General features: G+C 38.5%; 2 protein-coding genes across 2 annotated transcripts; one reads left to right on the top strand and one right to left on the bottom strand.

Moving 5' to 3' along the window:
* Positions 1-863: 863 nt before the first annotated feature.
* arl10 (ADP-ribosylation factor-like 10) lies at positions 864-8,556 on the top strand. The gene is made up of 4 exons (XM_026939030.3): positions 864-1,338; positions 5,442-5,616; positions 5,973-6,148; positions 6,448-8,556. The coding sequence occupies exons 1-4, from the start codon at positions 1,204-1,206 to the stop codon at positions 6,619-6,621; spliced, it is 660 nt and encodes a 219-aa protein (XP_026794831.3). The 5' UTR covers positions 864-1,203; the 3' UTR covers positions 6,622-8,556.
* Positions 8,557-9,219: 663 nt separating this feature from the next.
* Positions 9,220-13,609, bottom strand: nop16 (NOP16 nucleolar protein homolog (yeast)). The gene is made up of 5 exons (XM_026938755.3): positions 13,415-13,609; positions 11,370-11,475; positions 11,200-11,248; positions 9,637-9,743; positions 9,220-9,560 (listed from the first exon to the last, which is right to left on the bottom strand). Exons 1-5 carry the CDS (start codon positions 13,513-13,515, stop codon positions 9,423-9,425), a joined length of 501 nt encoding a protein of 166 aa, XP_026794556.3. The 5' UTR covers positions 13,516-13,609; the 3' UTR covers positions 9,220-9,422.
* Between the last annotated feature and the right edge of the window lie 4,465 nt (positions 13,610-18,074).

Genomic DNA, 18,074 nt, shown 5'->3' on the forward strand with positions numbered 1-18,074 from the left:
CGTGTTCACGTTTTTTTTCACACGTGACATCATGTGAATATGTGAAGTGTCTAAAAAAAACACATACGTTTCACATGTTCATGTTTTTTTTTTTTCACGTGCCATCATACGACTATATAAAGTGTCTAGAAATCGCATCTTTCACGTGTTTATGTGTTTTCACACGTGACATCATGTGACTAATATGTGAAGTGTCTAAAAAAACTCACATACCTTTCACGTGTTTGTGTTTTTCACACGTGACATCATATGAATAATAGGTAAAGTGTCTAAAAATCACATCATTTCACGTGTTCATGTTTTTTTTTTCCACACGTGACATCATGTGAATATGTGAAGTGTCTATAAAACATACCTTTTACATGTTCATGTGTTTTTTTTTCCCCCAAATGTGCCATCATATAAATATGTAAAGTAGCTAGAAATCACATCATCTCACGTGTTCATGTGTTTTTTTTTCCACACGTGACATCAGGTGAATAGTATGTGAGGTGTCTACAAATCAAATCGCATCATTTCACCTGTTCGTGTGTTTTTCACACGTGATATCATGTGACTAATATGTGAAGTGTCTAAAAAAACTCACATACCTTTCACGTGTTTGTGTTTTTCACACGTGACATCATATGAATAATAGGTAAAGTGTCTAAAAATCACATCATTTCACGTGTTCATGTTTTTTTTTTCCACACGTGACATCATGTGAATATGTGAAGTGTCTATAAAACATACCTTTTACATGTTCATGTGTTTTTTTTCCCCCAAATGTGCCATCATATTTCACGTGTTCATGTGTTTTTTTTTCCACACGTGACATCACGTGAATAGTATGTGAGGTGTCTACAAATCAAATCGCATCATTTCACCTGTTCGTGTGTTTTTCACACGTGAGATCATGTGACTAATATATGCAGGGTCTGAAAAATCGTATCATTTCACACGTGGAGTTTGTGGGACATTGTTGAAGAGGACCGCAGGTGATTTGCGGGAGCAGGACGCCGCTCTCTGGCCACTGCGGGAGCACAGACACCTCACAAGACGCAAACACGGAGGTCACGTGCTCCGGCACCCGCAAGCGAACGCGACTCGTTGTTGTTGTTGTTGCTGCTTCTGCTGGGGTCCTTGTCGCTTCCTCGCGCGCTGCCGCCGGTGTCCGCTCTCGCTCTCTCTCTCTCTCTCTCTCTCTCTCTCTCTCTCTCGGACATGTTCGTGCTCCGGCATGTTCGCGTGGCTCTAATGGCCGCCGCCGCCGCCTTCGGAGCCGCTGTGTTCATGGCCATAAACCTCTTCTACAGGAGGAGAGTGTGGACACCGGAAGACTACTGCGCCTTTAAAGAGGTCTGCGTTCATTTCTTCTGAACAGGTTACTGCAGAAACCAGCTAATAATACAATAATAATAATAATAATAATAATGATAATATGCGTAAATATTCTGCACTCCTATATGCAAATCGCACTCTTTTGTAATAAATTCTGTGTTAACATGGTATGACGGAATATTCAGCATGTTATGGGCGTTTCTTACATTTTCGGAGGTGTGTTAAGACAGGTGAGTTTCACTTTCTGACGTCATTAACTTCCCATGAAATGGCTTCCTTTTTTTTTTTTTTTTTTTTTTTTTTTTTTGAAATGCAGCAAACAAATAAACAGTAAAATAAGGATCTAAATCTTAAATCTAAATTTAAATAAATAAATAAATAAATAAATAAACATTTCAGTGGCTTCCTATAGCTATTCTTTGAATCTGTATGATTGTGACGTGATGGTGAAGTGGGCGGAGCTTAAGCCAAGTTTCAGATCATTAAAAGTTTCAGATAATTCTGTAGACAAAAAAATATGAAGACATTTTATTTATTATGCAAAAAAAAAAAAAAAAAAAGTCAGACAAATGTTTGACGTGAACAACATCGTCGCTTCTACATGTAAAGTGCCCTGAAATTGGACAAACAGATAAATGCTGTAGTTAAATCTAGCTTTCTCCAGTTAACATTACTGTCTAAGGCTAAGAGTTTTTTAACATTTGCAGAGTTTGAGAGAGTGATTCATGCATTCATTTCATCTAGGCTTGACTACTGTAATTCTCTTTATATTGGAATGAGTCAATCCAATGTAAGTCGTCTTCAGATGGTTCAAAATGCAGCCGCCAGGCTTTTGACTGGCTCTCAGAAATTAGCTCCAAAATACCTTTCCGACCTTTTGAATTTAAATAACTCTGCTAGATCATTAAGGTCATCACAACAAAGATTGTTGATGGTTGCGAGGTCTAGACTTATGTCGAGGGGCGACTGAGCTTTTTCATTCATCATTGGTCCAAAATTGTGGAATAGTCTCCCTTTATCCCTAAGACTAATCTCTGCAGAGTCTGAATTTAAATCTAAGTTAAAAACTTACCTCTTCTGTCAGGCCTACAACTGTCTTTGGTTTGTAAAAAAAAAAAAACAAGAAAAAAATTACATTTTTCTGATTGGTATTTTTGATGTAAATTCCCTTTACCATTTGCAGTCTTTTTATTCTCTTTTATTCTCTTTTTTCTCTTTTTTAGATATTTATCTTTTATCTTTTATGTACAGCACAATGGTCAACTATTGTTGTGTTTATTTGTGCTATATAAATAAAATTTGATTTGATTTGATTTGATAAAGTCTCCATGAAACGGAGTCTTGGAGGCGATTTGTTCTCGTATGACGTATTGAAGTACTTCCTTCTGAAACAGGAAGTCAGAAAGCGTGACATCAACAGACAACATGATGAAGTTTTCTGTAAGGATACGTTCACAGGCTACAGATTTTATAGAAGATAACATTTATACAACATTTATTACAATAACAGGAACTAACTCGTTTTGAGGATGTTTTGCAAAGTTAAATGTAACTATAAACGGTTAAAAAGTACGACATGTTGTTCATTAATAAATAAAAACTGTAATCCTTTACAAATTGTTGTGGTATAAGATGCATATTTTGGAAAATAATACACTTCAGGATGGTGACGGTAACGCTGCTTTGCATCGGGCCTTACACACCACCCCGTCGTGGATTGTTTTCCTATCACAGCATGCCCCTGTTGTGTTTTATTCCTTATTTAAACAATGAAGAAATGATATTCCGGGAAACTTTCCTGGAAAAGTCTCTCATGAGAGCTTCTTCAGAGTGAAATAAATATCAAAAACAAGACTAGAAAAGACTACATTTTTGGTTTTATTAAATATGTAAATGTATGCATATTTAATTAGATGAAGCCTCATTTACACAAATAAATGAAATTAAAAAAAAAAAAAAGTTCCAGATCTAAAATACTTGCAGGAATATCAGCACTCAGCTGACAAGGATGGATTGTAATATCTATTGTTTTTTTTTTTAATGACTATTCTCCTGTGGTGTCTCGCCTTAATATCTTGTTATGTCAGGAGTGTTAAATTCAGGTCTAACACCAAATTGAGCACATAATCGGTGTGGAAATTAGCTGATGATTTGGATCAGGTGTATTAAATTTGGTAGAGTTTCAACGCTGTGCTTCTCCAGGACTGGATAAGTGGAAGAAACGATCTGGAAGTGAGCTGCAATCAACAAAAATGAGAAAGAAAAAACAAAACAGAAAGGCTCACATTGTGTCTGCTCCATTTCAGGCATAGGGAAGTGAAATATTTGGCATTTGACATTGCAAAACATTTGTTCCTCATTTCACTTCAGTAATAAATTGTTACATAAAGCAATAACCATTTAACTAATTTAGTGAAACTGAAATTTTAAACCTTTAAATCTGCTAATATAAGATTTAAAGTTTCTGCATGTTACACGTGGGAAATAAGGCTACATGTTATAACTGCTGCTTAGCAAAAATCCTCGTGGGTTAAAAATGCTGGGAGATTTGGGGATTTTGGGGAAAAAAAATGTGTTTGCAGGATACACACTGAAGATTTAGGTTGTTTTCACTCAGGGCCTTCTGAGCAACTGGTGAAGCGTGAACGCTGTTTTCATGCCTGGGAGCGTTCCTGAGAACAGAACGTCCCTGGTCCTTTTGAAACTGTTGGTCTGGAGCTCACTTCAACCAAACCACTCCAACTTGTTCAACTTTTCACGTTACTTCCTGTTTCAACTTTCGTGATGCCGGGGAAAGGGTTGTTTTGGTTACTGATGCATAAAACCAGAATCTCATAGGACTGGAGCACTGTAATTAGTTCAGCTTTGTGTTGTGAGCACTGAGAATATCTGTCTGCACAAAAGTGATGTATGGAAATGCGCAGTTGTTCCACAGTTCAGAAGGAATGCGAATGTAAACTTGAGATTATAAGCCCCGCCCCCAAGCCATCCTAGAATCGATTCTGAGTGTGGACTCAAGTATTTGTGAAAATAAGTGTGAAAATGCCCTTAATCTGAAGGACTATTCAAAGCTGCGTCCCAAACAGCATACTAAACACTAACTAGTGTGTCTCCATAGTAACTTCACCACTGGCTTACTGCGGTTTGGCCATGCCAGTATTTGAGGCTCTGAGAATGTATTTAGCTTTCACTTTTTATCGCTTTTGTTGTATTTTTATTATCTGTTTGTTGTGATGTTCTCTGTTATTTAACATGAATTTTACTATCCAGTCCAGCCTGTCGTTTAGCTAGCGAGCTAACTAGCCATATCTTGACACCATCTGCACTGTCCAGCCACAATAATATTTTGTGTAATAACTCCCACCAAATCCATCCTGAGCAGCTCTGATTGTGAATTACTTGTACAGAATTTGCAGGCAACCTGTAGCAGATCAGGAATATCAGGAAGTTTTTAGGGTATTTTTCCTCTCCCCGACTCAACAAAACCAAAACATACATACCTGAATAAAGGCTTTTGATCTTTCCACTTCTGTTTTCTAATATTGTAATAGAGTGTAATTGTTACTTTTGAAAATCTTCATGTCGAAGCAAAATATAACCTCTATAAACACTAAAAAAGGACTTTTTTTTTTGCTATGAGTGCCACTATTAAACATACAGAAGCCAGACATCAGATATTTCCTGAACTTGCACTGTAGAGTTCAGAGCTTCAACATACTCTGAGGAGAACATTAATCACTTGTGCATGACGGCACCTCTTTTGCTTGTGGGTGGCTTAGTGGAGAGGCGAGAAAGTCTATGCTTTTTGAGGACCCTCAGTACCTGACTAAGGCGACACGTTGGTACGGTTGGTACTCCAGGATCTCTGATTTCTATCCTGAAATCACGCTGTGCATATTCTCCCCATGTTCACGTGGATTTCCTCCGGGTTTTCCGGTTTCCTCCTACTGTCAAAAACATGCCAATAAATGAATTGGCTTGTCTAAATTGGCCCTAGGTGTGAATGAGTGTGTGCCTAGTGAACAAGATAACGAATGAATGAATGAATGAATGAATTGTACTTGACTAGATAAAATCATTCAGGAGATAAGTTTTCATTTTTCTTTTAAATGTGGTATTAGGAGGAAGAGGAGCGCAGACAGAGGCAGGTCCTTGTCCTCGGCTTAGACGGCGCTGGGAAGAGCAGCGTTCTACAGCAGCTGAATGGAGCAGCTTGCAAAAGAAAGTGCACCCCAACGCGTGGCTTCAACTTCATCCGTCTCCACACACCCGCTTGCGAATTCGACTTCCTAGAAAGTATGCATCAAATGTGCCTACATACATCTTTCTTTATAATATTTAAATAATAATAATAATAATAACTATTACGTTAGAAATCAAGTAATCAGTTATCAAGTCTCACTTATTGCTGGCGATGAACGTGTCCTACAGTTTTTCCTTTTCTTTTTTTTTTTTCATGTTTGCTCTACTGATGTCATTCTTATTTGTTTATCAACTCAACCTTGAAAGTCTGCTACATGAAGAAGAGGTGGAAAAATCATTGTTGACAATGTCCTTTAGTCTGAATCTAGGAAAAGCAGGTCAACAAGTTGGTGTATTGAGTCATGGAAAAAGATTCAATACCACGTGACAAGACATGTTTTTCTTTTCAGTTGGAGGTGGTGAGGACTTGCGTGCGTACTGGGCTGACTTCCTGAAGAGAGCACATATTTTGATGTACGTGGTGGACTCCTCAGACAGAAGACGACTCCCTCTAGCTAAAGATGAACTTCACCGCCTTCTCAGCCTCGACACGAGACTTCCAGTTGTAATACTGGGAAACAAACAGGTGACCTGGACACCGTCATCCAACACACATGTACATATTTACTAGCACAGTAGTCTAACGAAGTATAAATGAATTAAAATGAATTCTAGTGTATTCATTAGTAAACACTCCAGACTTTAGGACACGTTAGGAGCGTGCAAGGAAGGATCCACTGCACTACTGTATGTAGTGAAGTGTATTAGGACACTCAATTACCAATTTAAATAGAGAAAATAAATCTTTAATGAACAACAGACACAATAACATTGATGCAGTTAGTCAGTTCCTCAGAATGATTGTCGTGTTACCCGTCGTTTCAGGACAAGCTGGATGCTGTTAGCGTGCCTGAGCTGCGTGACGCTCTCTCTCTGGCCTCAGTCCCGGATCAGAGGAAGCTCTTCCTTCTCCAGCTCAGCTCTGTGGGAGAATCTGAGCCCTGCAGTCTCCAGAATCTTCAGGATCTGCTCATCAAACTAGAGTCTGATCAAAACTAGTGCAATGTGTATAAGGGATCTTTCAGATAGTCTCAGGATGAAAAAGCTCGATACAATCAAAGGGTTTGTTGTAAGCACTTGCTGTTTCTCAGAAGGATTATGAGTCAGGTATCCGGAGTGAAAGTGACTCCAATTTATTGTTCCATAAACAATACTATAAACTATTATAATCCGTGTAATCAATACGTGTGGCGGCTGGGAAAACCCATCGGATATCGCTGTGGCTAAATTCTGGAAAAGAAATTGATTTTTCTGCTAATAATATACTGTAAGACAGAGGTTTTTTTTAATTCTCAACCACTGCGTTCCTTGCTAATGTTCACAAACATGTAGGCTACGAGATAATGGTCACATAACTAAGACATAGCAATACTGGCAGAATGACCTTCACTTCACATCCGATGCTCCTGCAACAGAAAAAGTCTACTTTCTAACTTCTAATCGTGTTGGGTAATGAGCCAGTTTAGTATAAACAGTCAGTCTAAAATCTTGCTAGCTAAATTTCATTTCCTCACATAGTGAATTTCATGCTCTGTTCACGTTTGTTGATAGCTATGTGCCATAACCAAAAGGAGATTAGCCTACATAGTTTAGTCGCCTAGAAAGAAGCGATTATTTCCTAACCAATGTTAGCGTGAACAGAGATCATTTGAGTGACGAGACAATTAGCACACTTTGAGGAAAGCGCTATCCGCCCTCTTCCACATACATGAGCTCAAGCTCAGATGCCTACGATTGGCTAGTGTTGTTCAGATTGACAGGTTAGAGTATGTATGTATGCCCCTCCCACCCCAAGGGCACACCCAACTTTGCTCCCTCATCTCCCGGCTATAGACGGCTGTAGCATCTCCAGGATTCGAACTCTTCCGTGATAGCGCTTTTCGATGGTGCCACTCAGGAGCCGGTGCTTGTATTAAAATGTTGCAAGGGACTTTTACGTCAAGTGTTGAGACAGAGACTGATGAGGATGATGCTGATAATCAAAGTGAGAGATAATTTCCCATTGTAAATGTATAATTCTTTAAAATTTATCAGTTATATTGTTTTACCATAAGTAGATTAGGTTAGAAATGTCGATGTAGTCATGGCGCCTTTATGCAGCGTTAAATTTTTAGAAGAAATTTTCTCTCTTTTGACCATTGGGGTAACCACCGGATTTTATACGCAAAAAAAACCAATTTCAGTTCAGGGAAGCTTGTAGCTGCTGATTTTGGAACTACTACATATATACTATAGTAGAAATGATCAACATTCGAAGGGTTTTCCCAGGCCGCCACACAAACGCCTCCAGTTCTGCATAGCCGTATGTTGCGTGTCCAGGTTTGGGATACAAACCTTTACCTACATCACTGTTATAGGAATTGCATTTGTGGCATGTTCTTTGGCGTACATGCACGACTATTTTACAGCTAGTTCTCGTTTCTAAACTGCACGAGTTCTGTGTTTTAACAGTTGATACCTCAGACAGCTTTCTAATCTTTACCTAAATGTCATATAGGTTTGGAGTGAGGGTTGTTTTGATCAAGTTGCACAATTGTACAAACACACTTTTACTGCGTAATCTATAAGGCCTTGCTACACAAGGCGATGTTTACCCTTCCATAAGGACAATACTACTGATTTATGAAAAAGCTGCAATATTGACCTACTGATATTTATGTTAATGGTTAACCAGCTATGGGTTTAACCAGTGGAAGCTAGATGATTTGTCACATTTTGTCTATGTAAGTCTGGTTTGTAGTGTTATGTACAGTATGTGTGTGTTATTTAAACTTTGTGAAGGTGTTAGGACATTTGTAAGTGGATGTAATATATTTTGTGAATGCCTGGAGTGGAGTGATTACAGCGCATCACAGATTAAAATCTCATATGTAGTTTATCAGGAAGCACTGCAGTGCCAATGTTTGTTTAAAATATTAAACTATTGTTCTGAAATTCAGCTGTATGTTTAATACTGCAAATGAGCATCAAGCACAAACCGGGCTTTTCACACAGATCACACAGATACAGATCAAGAGCTTCGGTTAATGTTCACGTCAAACATCAGACTGGAGAAGAAAAATCTCTGTGATCTCTGTGACTTTGATCGTGCCAGATGTTGGAGAATTTTTTTAAAAAAATCGCTGATCTGCTGGGTTTCTGACACACAGCAGTCTTAGAGAGAAATGTACGAAAAACAAAACATCCAGTGAGCAGCAGTTCTGCAGTCGGAAACACCTCACTGAAACACCTCACTGATGAGAGGTCAGAGGAGAACTGGTTCGAAGGACTGGTTCGAGCTGACAGGAAGCTGACACCACTCTTTACAACCACGGTGAGCAGAAAAGCATCTCAGAGCACACAACAAGAGGAAGAACAACAGAATACCACATCGGGGTCCCGCTCCTGTCAGCCAAGAACATGAACTGAACCTGAGGCTCACCAAAACATGAAGGAAAATTTGAAGGAAAAATCTCATCTGCTCTTTTTATTGGAGGGGGAAAAAAAAAGAAGACTCTTGTTGTATTTTTCAGTGATAATTTAAAACTTGGAGCTCGTGTGCAAAATTTGGGAATGTTATGGCAAACCTGTCCAAAAAACAAAAAAAAAAAACCTAAGCAGATTTCATTAAAAGTTTAATTTTTTTTAATACAGACTTATATAAACTTATGACAACATACAACAAAAAGTTATACTTTAGAGTAGAACAGAATCACTCATAAAACAATCAGATAAAATACATTATATATACAACTCCATGAGTACTACACGTTCTGATGTAAAGTCCATTTATGATTTCTATCCTGATGTAAGAGTTTGATTCAGGACGACGTCTGCGCTTGCAAAGAGGCGACGAACGCGGCGTGCTCCTCGGGGTGACACCGCTTGTACAAGTCCACTTTCCTCTTGATTTGTTTGGGTGTGTCTTGATAGTAGTTCTTCTCGTCTCGCGCCATGGCCTGTAACGAGATCACACAATGACAACGCTTCACCAGTTTACGCAGCTGAGCGGCTTAACGCACGGCCGTCTCTTACCTTGTAGTCTTCGCCGTATTCCCTAATCATATGCTGAACAAATTCGATTATATCAGTAGAGCACGTCGTGTTGTCCTTTCTCGGCACATTGGCCTCTTCTTCCATTTCTGGAAAGAGCAAAGTAAAAGAGATTTTAGAGAAAGAAGCTGGCAGTAACACGCATCACACGCGAGCTCTAAAGCCAGCCTCTGTTAGCGGACATTTTACCTGCTTTCCAGTGAGAAGGCTTTCCTTTCTAATTATCTCCTTAATTTCTCAGATTTTTTTTTTTTTTTTTTACACTCTTCTTATACTCTTATCAAGACCACAGGAAGTAGCTCACAGGAATACAACATCTCTTTATAACGTAAAGATCGTGTACGCGTAATTTTCACCATATCAGCGATATGACTGAGGAAAATAAATAAATAAATAAATTAATTAAAAAATCACATAGCAACTCACTAGATTTATTTAAAATTTATTTTTATTTATTTGGCAATTAATATTCTTTAAAAGTACACTACTATATAACAGGAAGTCAAAAGAGTTCGACATCTCAGGATATACGAGAGTCTTAGCACACACTTGCGTCGTTTTATCCAACGTTCAAACAACACAGGAAGTAGTCGTTCCACTTCTTTGTGCTTTCCCAAAGGTTTTTACGCTGTTGAATACTCGATTCTAATTGGTCAGATGATTTTGATTAATTTTCTACAACAGCACGGTTTGGACAATACCTCCGCTCGATATAACGTGTTATCGTTTCTATAGTAACATCTTACCCGGGGGCTGTACGGTGAAAAATGTGCGTAATCGCTGATAAGGTGACGTTTTCCATAGTGGAGATGTTTAGCATTTTTGGAAGGAGTCTCCAGTGTAATATTCAGACGTGAAGCTGTAACTCCATGCTGAGGGAAACTCTGATATACGTATATCTGATACAACGTGAGTGATAACGTGTTTCCTGGACATTCCAGGAAACGCTAAACGTAAAAACAAACTGATAAAGAAGTATGACGTGTCCTTTAATGAATAGAAAACTGTAACCGCTATCAAACTGCTGTGGTATAAGAGGAATAACACGCCGATATTTTCCAATAACGTCACGTCCTGATTGCGAAAGAATACTCACTCAAGCCGTACGCCAGATAGGACAAGATGTCTGTTAATAAGACTCGTTTTATCTGTATAATCGTTGATTAACTAACAACAAACCCTACCAGAATGGCATCATGCAGCATGATGATCGCTAGACTAGTCACACTAACTAATCACCAGAAATACGAGACAATAATTAAACAACGTATAGTTTTATTCTGTCCTCTAAGAGAAGGCAAACTGCTTTTAAACTTCATCTATTTATTCATCTATTATTATAAAAGCTTCATCTATTATCATAAAAATATATTTATAAATAAATACATAAATAAAATGATACTGAAATAACCCTTTTCTGAATGAGCGATTCATTATTATTTTGGGGGAAGAACATTCACCATCCAATGATCATAGTGTGTTACAGTCACGAGTAAACTATTTACTAACTCGATTAATTTAAAGACTGAAGTTTAAACATCGCACCTCTGATCACGTAGGGTTTTATGACTTGATCCACAGGTTCGTCGTTGGTCTGTAATTAAAGAAACACAGAGATTAGCAGTAGGATAATGTTAAACGATGAAACAACTTCATGACGAATAAAAAAAATAAATAAATCTCGGCTCTAGAGTAATATGTAAACGCGTTCTCGCCTTGCTCTTGATAGGAAGTACACCTTTGGTTCCAAACGCCAGGCCCATGTCCTGCATGTTCTGCTTGGTTGTTTTGTTGATATCCCAAGCTTTCCGGATCTGCTCACTTACAGAAACAAAAACAATTACATTCACCAAATATATATAATTTATTTTAATATATATATATAAAATTATAATCTGCATTTCTGAGCTTTTTTTCTACTCGTCCTTTAGCGTTATAGACCTTGATACGATACTGCATCTGGAAAAAATTGCTCTTATTTCGATTTTGTAGTTCCTCACGTCCGGGAAGTGGTTTAATGGTTTACATTTTTGCTGATTCACATCTATAAAATCTTAATGATCCATTTAATCCAATGAAAAGCTCTCTAGAAACATTTATGTCCCGCAGAAAACATGGTTCATCGGGGTGCGTTTATTTCTGCACACTATTCCTTTTTCCCCAACCAGAGATAACACTGGTGGGCGTTTATTCATTTTGAAGAAGGAAGGATTTGTATGAGGATGCAGTTACGCCATTTTACCAACTTGGGGCTGTTTAATGCTGGAACGTGTCGCTTCCTCAGACTGCGAGAGAAAGACAACGCTGTCTTTATACACTGACGAGGATCATCCAGCAGTAAGAGGCAGCAGGTTCAAGGTTCAAGGTTCTTTATTCCTCACAAACGTTACATACATGTGATGTATTAATGTAGTGAAATGTTTTATATAACATAATAAAAGCAAAATAGAAAAATAAAATAGAACAGAATCTATTAGACAAAATATTTGCACAGATGTTTATATGTAAAAATATGTTTCGCAGCTTGGAGGAATCTTAGCAGCTTTTAAAAAACGCAATGTGCAAAAGAGTGCAAGAGTTTTTGTTTGTCCATAGTGCAAATGTTTGTGTATGTAAAAAGCTCTTCTTTACATTTCGCCAGCTCACTCATCTACTGTCAGGATTGTTTAGATTGGGCGTAAAGCGAACGCTATTGGCTGTTCAAATCAACGTCACTGTGACTTCCTGTTTCAGAAGGAAAAACATCGACGTACGGAATCTAAGCGATGGTTAGAAAAGGGGAAGACATGCTGAAGAACCATGTTTACTACTAACAAGGTGCTACTGCAGAGCAAGACACGCCCCCAGGGGCGGGACATAAACGTTCTTGAGAGCATTTAATTGGATGAACACATGAGTAGTACAGGATGAATCATCATCGAGAACTTTTTCATTTTTTTTTCCAGAAGTAATGAGCTATAAAACCAAAACAAGAACATCTCTAAAACTATTCTTTTATAATTTTTTTTAAAATATACTATTGGTCAGATGAAGCACCAGTTTTTATTTCAGGTGCACTTTAAGTTCATGAGTTAAATCAGTTGTTGAGGAAAAAATTATTTAAAAATATTAGACTGTTTACGTCTATGTACATTACGAGACTTGAAAACATTTCTACAATAAACGATATGCATCATGCTGCACGGATTTGCTAAAAAAAAAACTTCTAGCAAAAAATTTTAAAAATTAAAAAAAAAATTATTTGGAAAAAACCCAGTGTGTTTTTAATATTACTTTTATTTAATGTGTAACATAATTAAATATTAGAAAGTAGAAAAAAATAAACGTTTCTGCAAAATTTTAAAGCTTCAATACAAAACTAACATCAACTCAATTGTGCCTGATCTGTTTGTAATAACCAAGATAAATATAAAAAATATTTTAAAAAAAGATATCATGATATTTGCGATATTTCAGAGAATAATATCGTGCCATAATTTATCACGATATCGATATTAATACCATCATATCGTCCAGCCCTTTGTAGCTCAAATACAGAGTGGTGTAGCTTTCAAAATTTCAATCCGAACAAACATTTACATTTCTAATAAACATTACAAACATTACTAATTGTTGTTTTTTATATATCTAGCAAGTTACCAAGACAACCACTAAGTTAGCTAGTTAGCTTAGCCAGCAGCTCACACACACACACACACACACACACACACACACACACACACACACACACACACACACAGAGACATAACCCTGGTCTTACCATTCAATCCTTGGCCTGTACTTCTTTATCATCTTCTTTTTTAATTTCTTTCTGTCTACATTGTAATTAAACGTGTTCCGTTTGCTTGCTCTTTTACCCATCACTGCAGGATTTTCTCCACAATCAAGAACGAACACTAACACACGTGTAGCTCTTAGAGCGTGTTCCTGAAAAAACCGGAAATGCCTTTTAATCAACTCGAATACCAAATACCAGCCTGCTCCCTACACGAGTGCCCTACATAGGCTATAAAACAAAATGGCGCCTGCTCCCTACGCAGTGCTACATGAAGTGATTTGAGAGAAGGGCATGTTCTTCTTCTTCTTCTTGCATTTTAAGAGACGTGCAGTTTGTTCGAGCGCCCCCTAGGACCGGAGGAAAAGAGATACTACTGCAGTATAATAATAATAATAATAATAATAATAATAATAATAATAATAATAATAATAATAATGATGATGAAACTCCAAAGGTTAGTGTTATTTATTGTATGAGTAGTAGCAGTAGTAGGAGTATAAGTATGGGCAGCAGTAGTAGGAGTATAAGTATGAGCAGCAGTAGTAGTAGTAGTAATAGTATGAGTAGTAGTAGTAGTAGTAGTATAAGTATGGGTAGCAGTAGTAGTAGTAATAGTATGAGTAGTAGTTGTAGTAGTAGGAGTATAAGTATGAGCAGCAGTAGTAGTAGTAGTAATAGTATGAGTAGTAGTAGTAGTAGTATAAGTATGGGTAGCAGTAGTAGTAGTAATAGTATGAGTAGTAGTTGTAGTAGTAGGAGTATAAGTATGAGCAGCAGTAGTAGTAGTAATAGTATGAGTAGTAGTAGTAGTAGTAGGAGTATAAGTATGAGCAGCAGTAGTAGTAGTAATAGTATGAGTAGTAGTTGTAGTAGTAGTAGTATAAGTATGGGCAGCAGTAGTAGTAGTAATAGTATGAGTAGTAGTAGTAGTAGTAGCAGTAGTAGGAGTATAAGTATGAGCAGCAGTAGTAGGAGTATAAGTATGAGCAGCAGTAGTAGTACTAATAATATGAGTAGTAGTAGTAGCAGTAGTAGGAGTATAAGTATGGGTAGCAGTAGTAGTAGTAATAGTATGAGTAGTAGTAGTAGTAGTAGTATAAGTATGGGTAGCAGTAGTAGTAGTAATAGTATGAGTAGTAGTTGTAGTAGTAGGAGTATAAGTATGAGCAGCAGTAGTAGTAGTAATAGTATGAGTAGTAGTAGTAGCAGTAGTAGGAGTATAAGTATGAGCAGCAGTAGTAGTAGTAGTAATAGTATGAGTAGTAGTAGTAGTAGTAGTATAAGTATGGGCAGCAGTAGTAGTAGTAATAGTATGAGTAGTAGTAGTAGCAGTAGTAGGAGTATAAGTATGAGCAGCAGTAGTAGTAGTAGTAATAGTATGAGTAGTAGTAGTAGTAGTATAAGTATGGGTAGCAGTAGTAATAGTATGAGTAGTAGTTGTAGTAGTAGGAGTATAAGTATGAGCAGCAGTAGTAGTAGTAATAGTATGAGTAGTAGTAGTAGTAGTAGGAGTATAAGTATGAGCAGCAGTAGTAGTACTAATAATATGAGTAGTAGTAGTAGTAGTAGCAGTAGTAGGAGTATAAGTATGAGCAGCAGCAGTAGTAGTAGTAATAGTATGAGTAGTAGTAGTAGGAGTATAAGTATGAGCAGCAGTAGTAGTAGTAATAGTATGAGTAGTAGTAGTAGTAGTAGCAGTAGTAGGAGTATAAGTATGAGCAGCAGCAGTAGTAGTAGTAATAGTATGAGTAGTAGTAGTAGGAGTATAAGTATGAGCAGCAGTAGTAGTAGTAATAGTATGAGTAGTAGTAGTAGTAGTAGCAGCAGTAGTAGGAGTATAAGTATGAGCAGCAGTAGTAGTAGTAATAGTATGAGTAGTAGTAGTAGTAGGAGCAGTAGTAGTAGTAGTAATAGTATCTGTAGTAGTAGGAGTATAAGTATGAGCAGCAGTACTAGCAGAAATAGTATGAGAAGTAGTAGTAGTAGTAGTAGTAGTAGCAGCAGTAGGAGTATAAGTATGAGCAGCAGTAGTAGTAGTATAAGTATGAGAAGTAGTAGTAGTAGTAGTAGCAGCAGTAGGAGTATAAGTATGAGCAGTAGTAGTAGTAGTAGTAGGAGCAGTAGTAGTAGTATAAGTATGAGTAGTTTGAGAAGTAGAAGTAATAGTAGTAGTCATAATGATAGTAGTAGGAGTAGCAGTGGTAGTTGCAGCAGTAGTACTAGTATGAGTAGTAGTAGAAGTATGAGTAATAGTCATAGTAGTAGTAGAAGGAGTAGTAGAACTAGCAGTGGTAATAACAGTAGTAGGAGTAGGAGGAGTAGCAGCGGTAGTAGTAATAGTCGAGATAGTAGTAGTAGTAGGAATAATGGTAGTAGTAGCAGTAGCAGTATGATTAATAGTAGTAGTAGTAATGGTTGTAGTAGAAGTAGTAGTAGAGGCAGTTAGTAGTAGTAGTAGTAGCAGTGGTAATAATAGTAGTAGTAGGAGGAGAAGAAGCAGGAATAATGGTAGTAGTGGAGGCAGTTAGTAGGAGTAGTGGTATGAGTAGTAGTAGTAGTAGTAATGGTAGTAGAAGAGGCAGTTAGGAGTAGTAGTAGTAGTGGTAGTAGTAGAGGCAGTTAGGAGTAGTAGTAGTAGTAGTAGTAGTAGTAGTAGTAGTAGAGGCAGTTAGGAGGAGGAGGAGGAGTAATGGTAGTAGTAGAGGCAGTTAGGAGGAGGAGTAGTAGTAATAGTAGTAGTAGAGGCAGTTAGGAGGAGTAGTAATGGTAGTAGTAATGGTAGTAGTAGAGGCAGTTAGGAGGAGGAGTAGTAGTAATGGTAGTAGTAGAGGCAGTTAGGAGGAGTAGTAATGGTAGTAGTAGAGGCAGTTAGGAGGAGGAGTAGTAGTAATGGTAGTAGTAGAGGCAGTTAGGAGGAGGAGTAGTAGTAATGGTAGTAGTAGAGGCAGTTAGGAGGAGGAGGAGTAGTAATGGTAGTAGTAGAGGCAGTTAGGAGGAGGAGTAGTAGTAATGGTAGTAGTACAGGCAGTTAGGAGGAGGAGGAGTAGTAGTAATGGTAGTAGTAGAGGCAGTTAGGAGGAGGAGTAGTAGTAATGGTAGTAGTAGAGGCAGTTAGGAGGAGTAGTAATGGTAGTAGTAGAGGCAGTTAGGAGGAGGAGTAGTAGTAATGGTAGTAGTAGAGGCAGTTAGGAGGAGGAGGAGTAGTAGTAATGGTAGTAGTAGAGGCAGTTAGGAGGAGGAGGAGTAGTAATGGTAGTAGTAGAGGCAGTTAGGAGGAGGAGTAGTAGTAATGGTAGTAGTAGAGGCAGTTAGGAGGAGGAGGAGTAGTAGTAATGGTAGTAGTAGAGGCAGTTAGGAGGAGGAGTAGTAGTAATGGTAGTAGTAGAGGCAGTTAGGAGGAGGAGGAGTAGTAATGGTAGTAGTAGAGGCAGTTAGGAGGAGGAGTAGTAGTAATGGTAGTAGTAGAGGCAGTTAGGAGGAGGAGGAGTAGTAATGGTAGTAGTAGAGGCAGTTAGGAGGAGGAGTAGTAATTGTAGTAGTACAGGCAGTTAAGAGGAGGAGGAGTAGTAGTAATGGTAGTAGTAGAGGCAGTTAGGAGGAGGAGGAGTAGTAATGGTAGTAGTAGAGGCAGTTAGGAGGAGGAGGAGTAGTAATGGTAGTAGTAGAGGCAGTTAGGAGTAGTAGTAATGGTAGTAGTAATGGTAGTAGTAGAGGCAGGAGTAGTAGTGATTATATTTTTGTTGATAAATCGCTGTTGAAGTGAAAATATATTTACTGTCTTGCACATTGATCAAATGAAGAAAACGGGCATTTATATGAAACCACACAGTGTAATATCAGCTCTCTACCTCACAATGGCGCTGTTGTTTAAAAAAAAAAGAACTCATGCCCTTCCCCCAAAATCCATCCCCTCCACCCTCCAAACCACCCTGTATATCATCTATAGTTTATGTTTTTATTCACGTCAACCAAAATCAACACCACTAACAGTGTGTGCAGGTCTTAATCCCCACCAACACCAGCACCAACACCAGCACCAATACCAGAACCACCACCACCACCAGCACCAACACCAGCACCAATACCAGAACCACCACCACCACCAGCACCAATACCAGAACCACCACCACCACCAGCACCACCAACACCAACACCATCAACACCACCACCACCACCAGCACCACCAACACCACCACCAACAACAACACCAGCACCAATACCAGAACCACCAACACCACCACCAACACCAACACCACCAACACCACCACCAGCACCACCACCAACAACAACACCACCACCAACAACAACAACAACACCAGCACCAACACCAGAACCACCAACACCACCAACAACAACACCAGCACCAACACCAGAACCACCACCAGAACCACCACCAACAACAACAACACCAGCACCAACACCAGAACCACCAACACCACCAACAACAACAACACCAGCACCAACACCAGAACCACCACCAACAACAACAACACCAGCACCAACACCAGAACCACCAACACTACCAACAACAACACCACCAACAACACCACCAACACCAGCACCACCACCACCAGCACCACCACCACCAGCACTAACACCACCACCACCAGCTCCAACAACACCACCAGCAGTGTGTATCAAA

This window comes from Pangasianodon hypophthalmus, chromosome 15, assembly GCF_027358585.1.
Source record: "Pangasianodon hypophthalmus isolate fPanHyp1 chromosome 15, fPanHyp1.pri, whole genome shotgun sequence".
Classification (NCBI taxonomy): Eukaryota; Metazoa; Chordata; class Actinopteri; order Siluriformes; family Pangasiidae; genus Pangasianodon; species Pangasianodon hypophthalmus.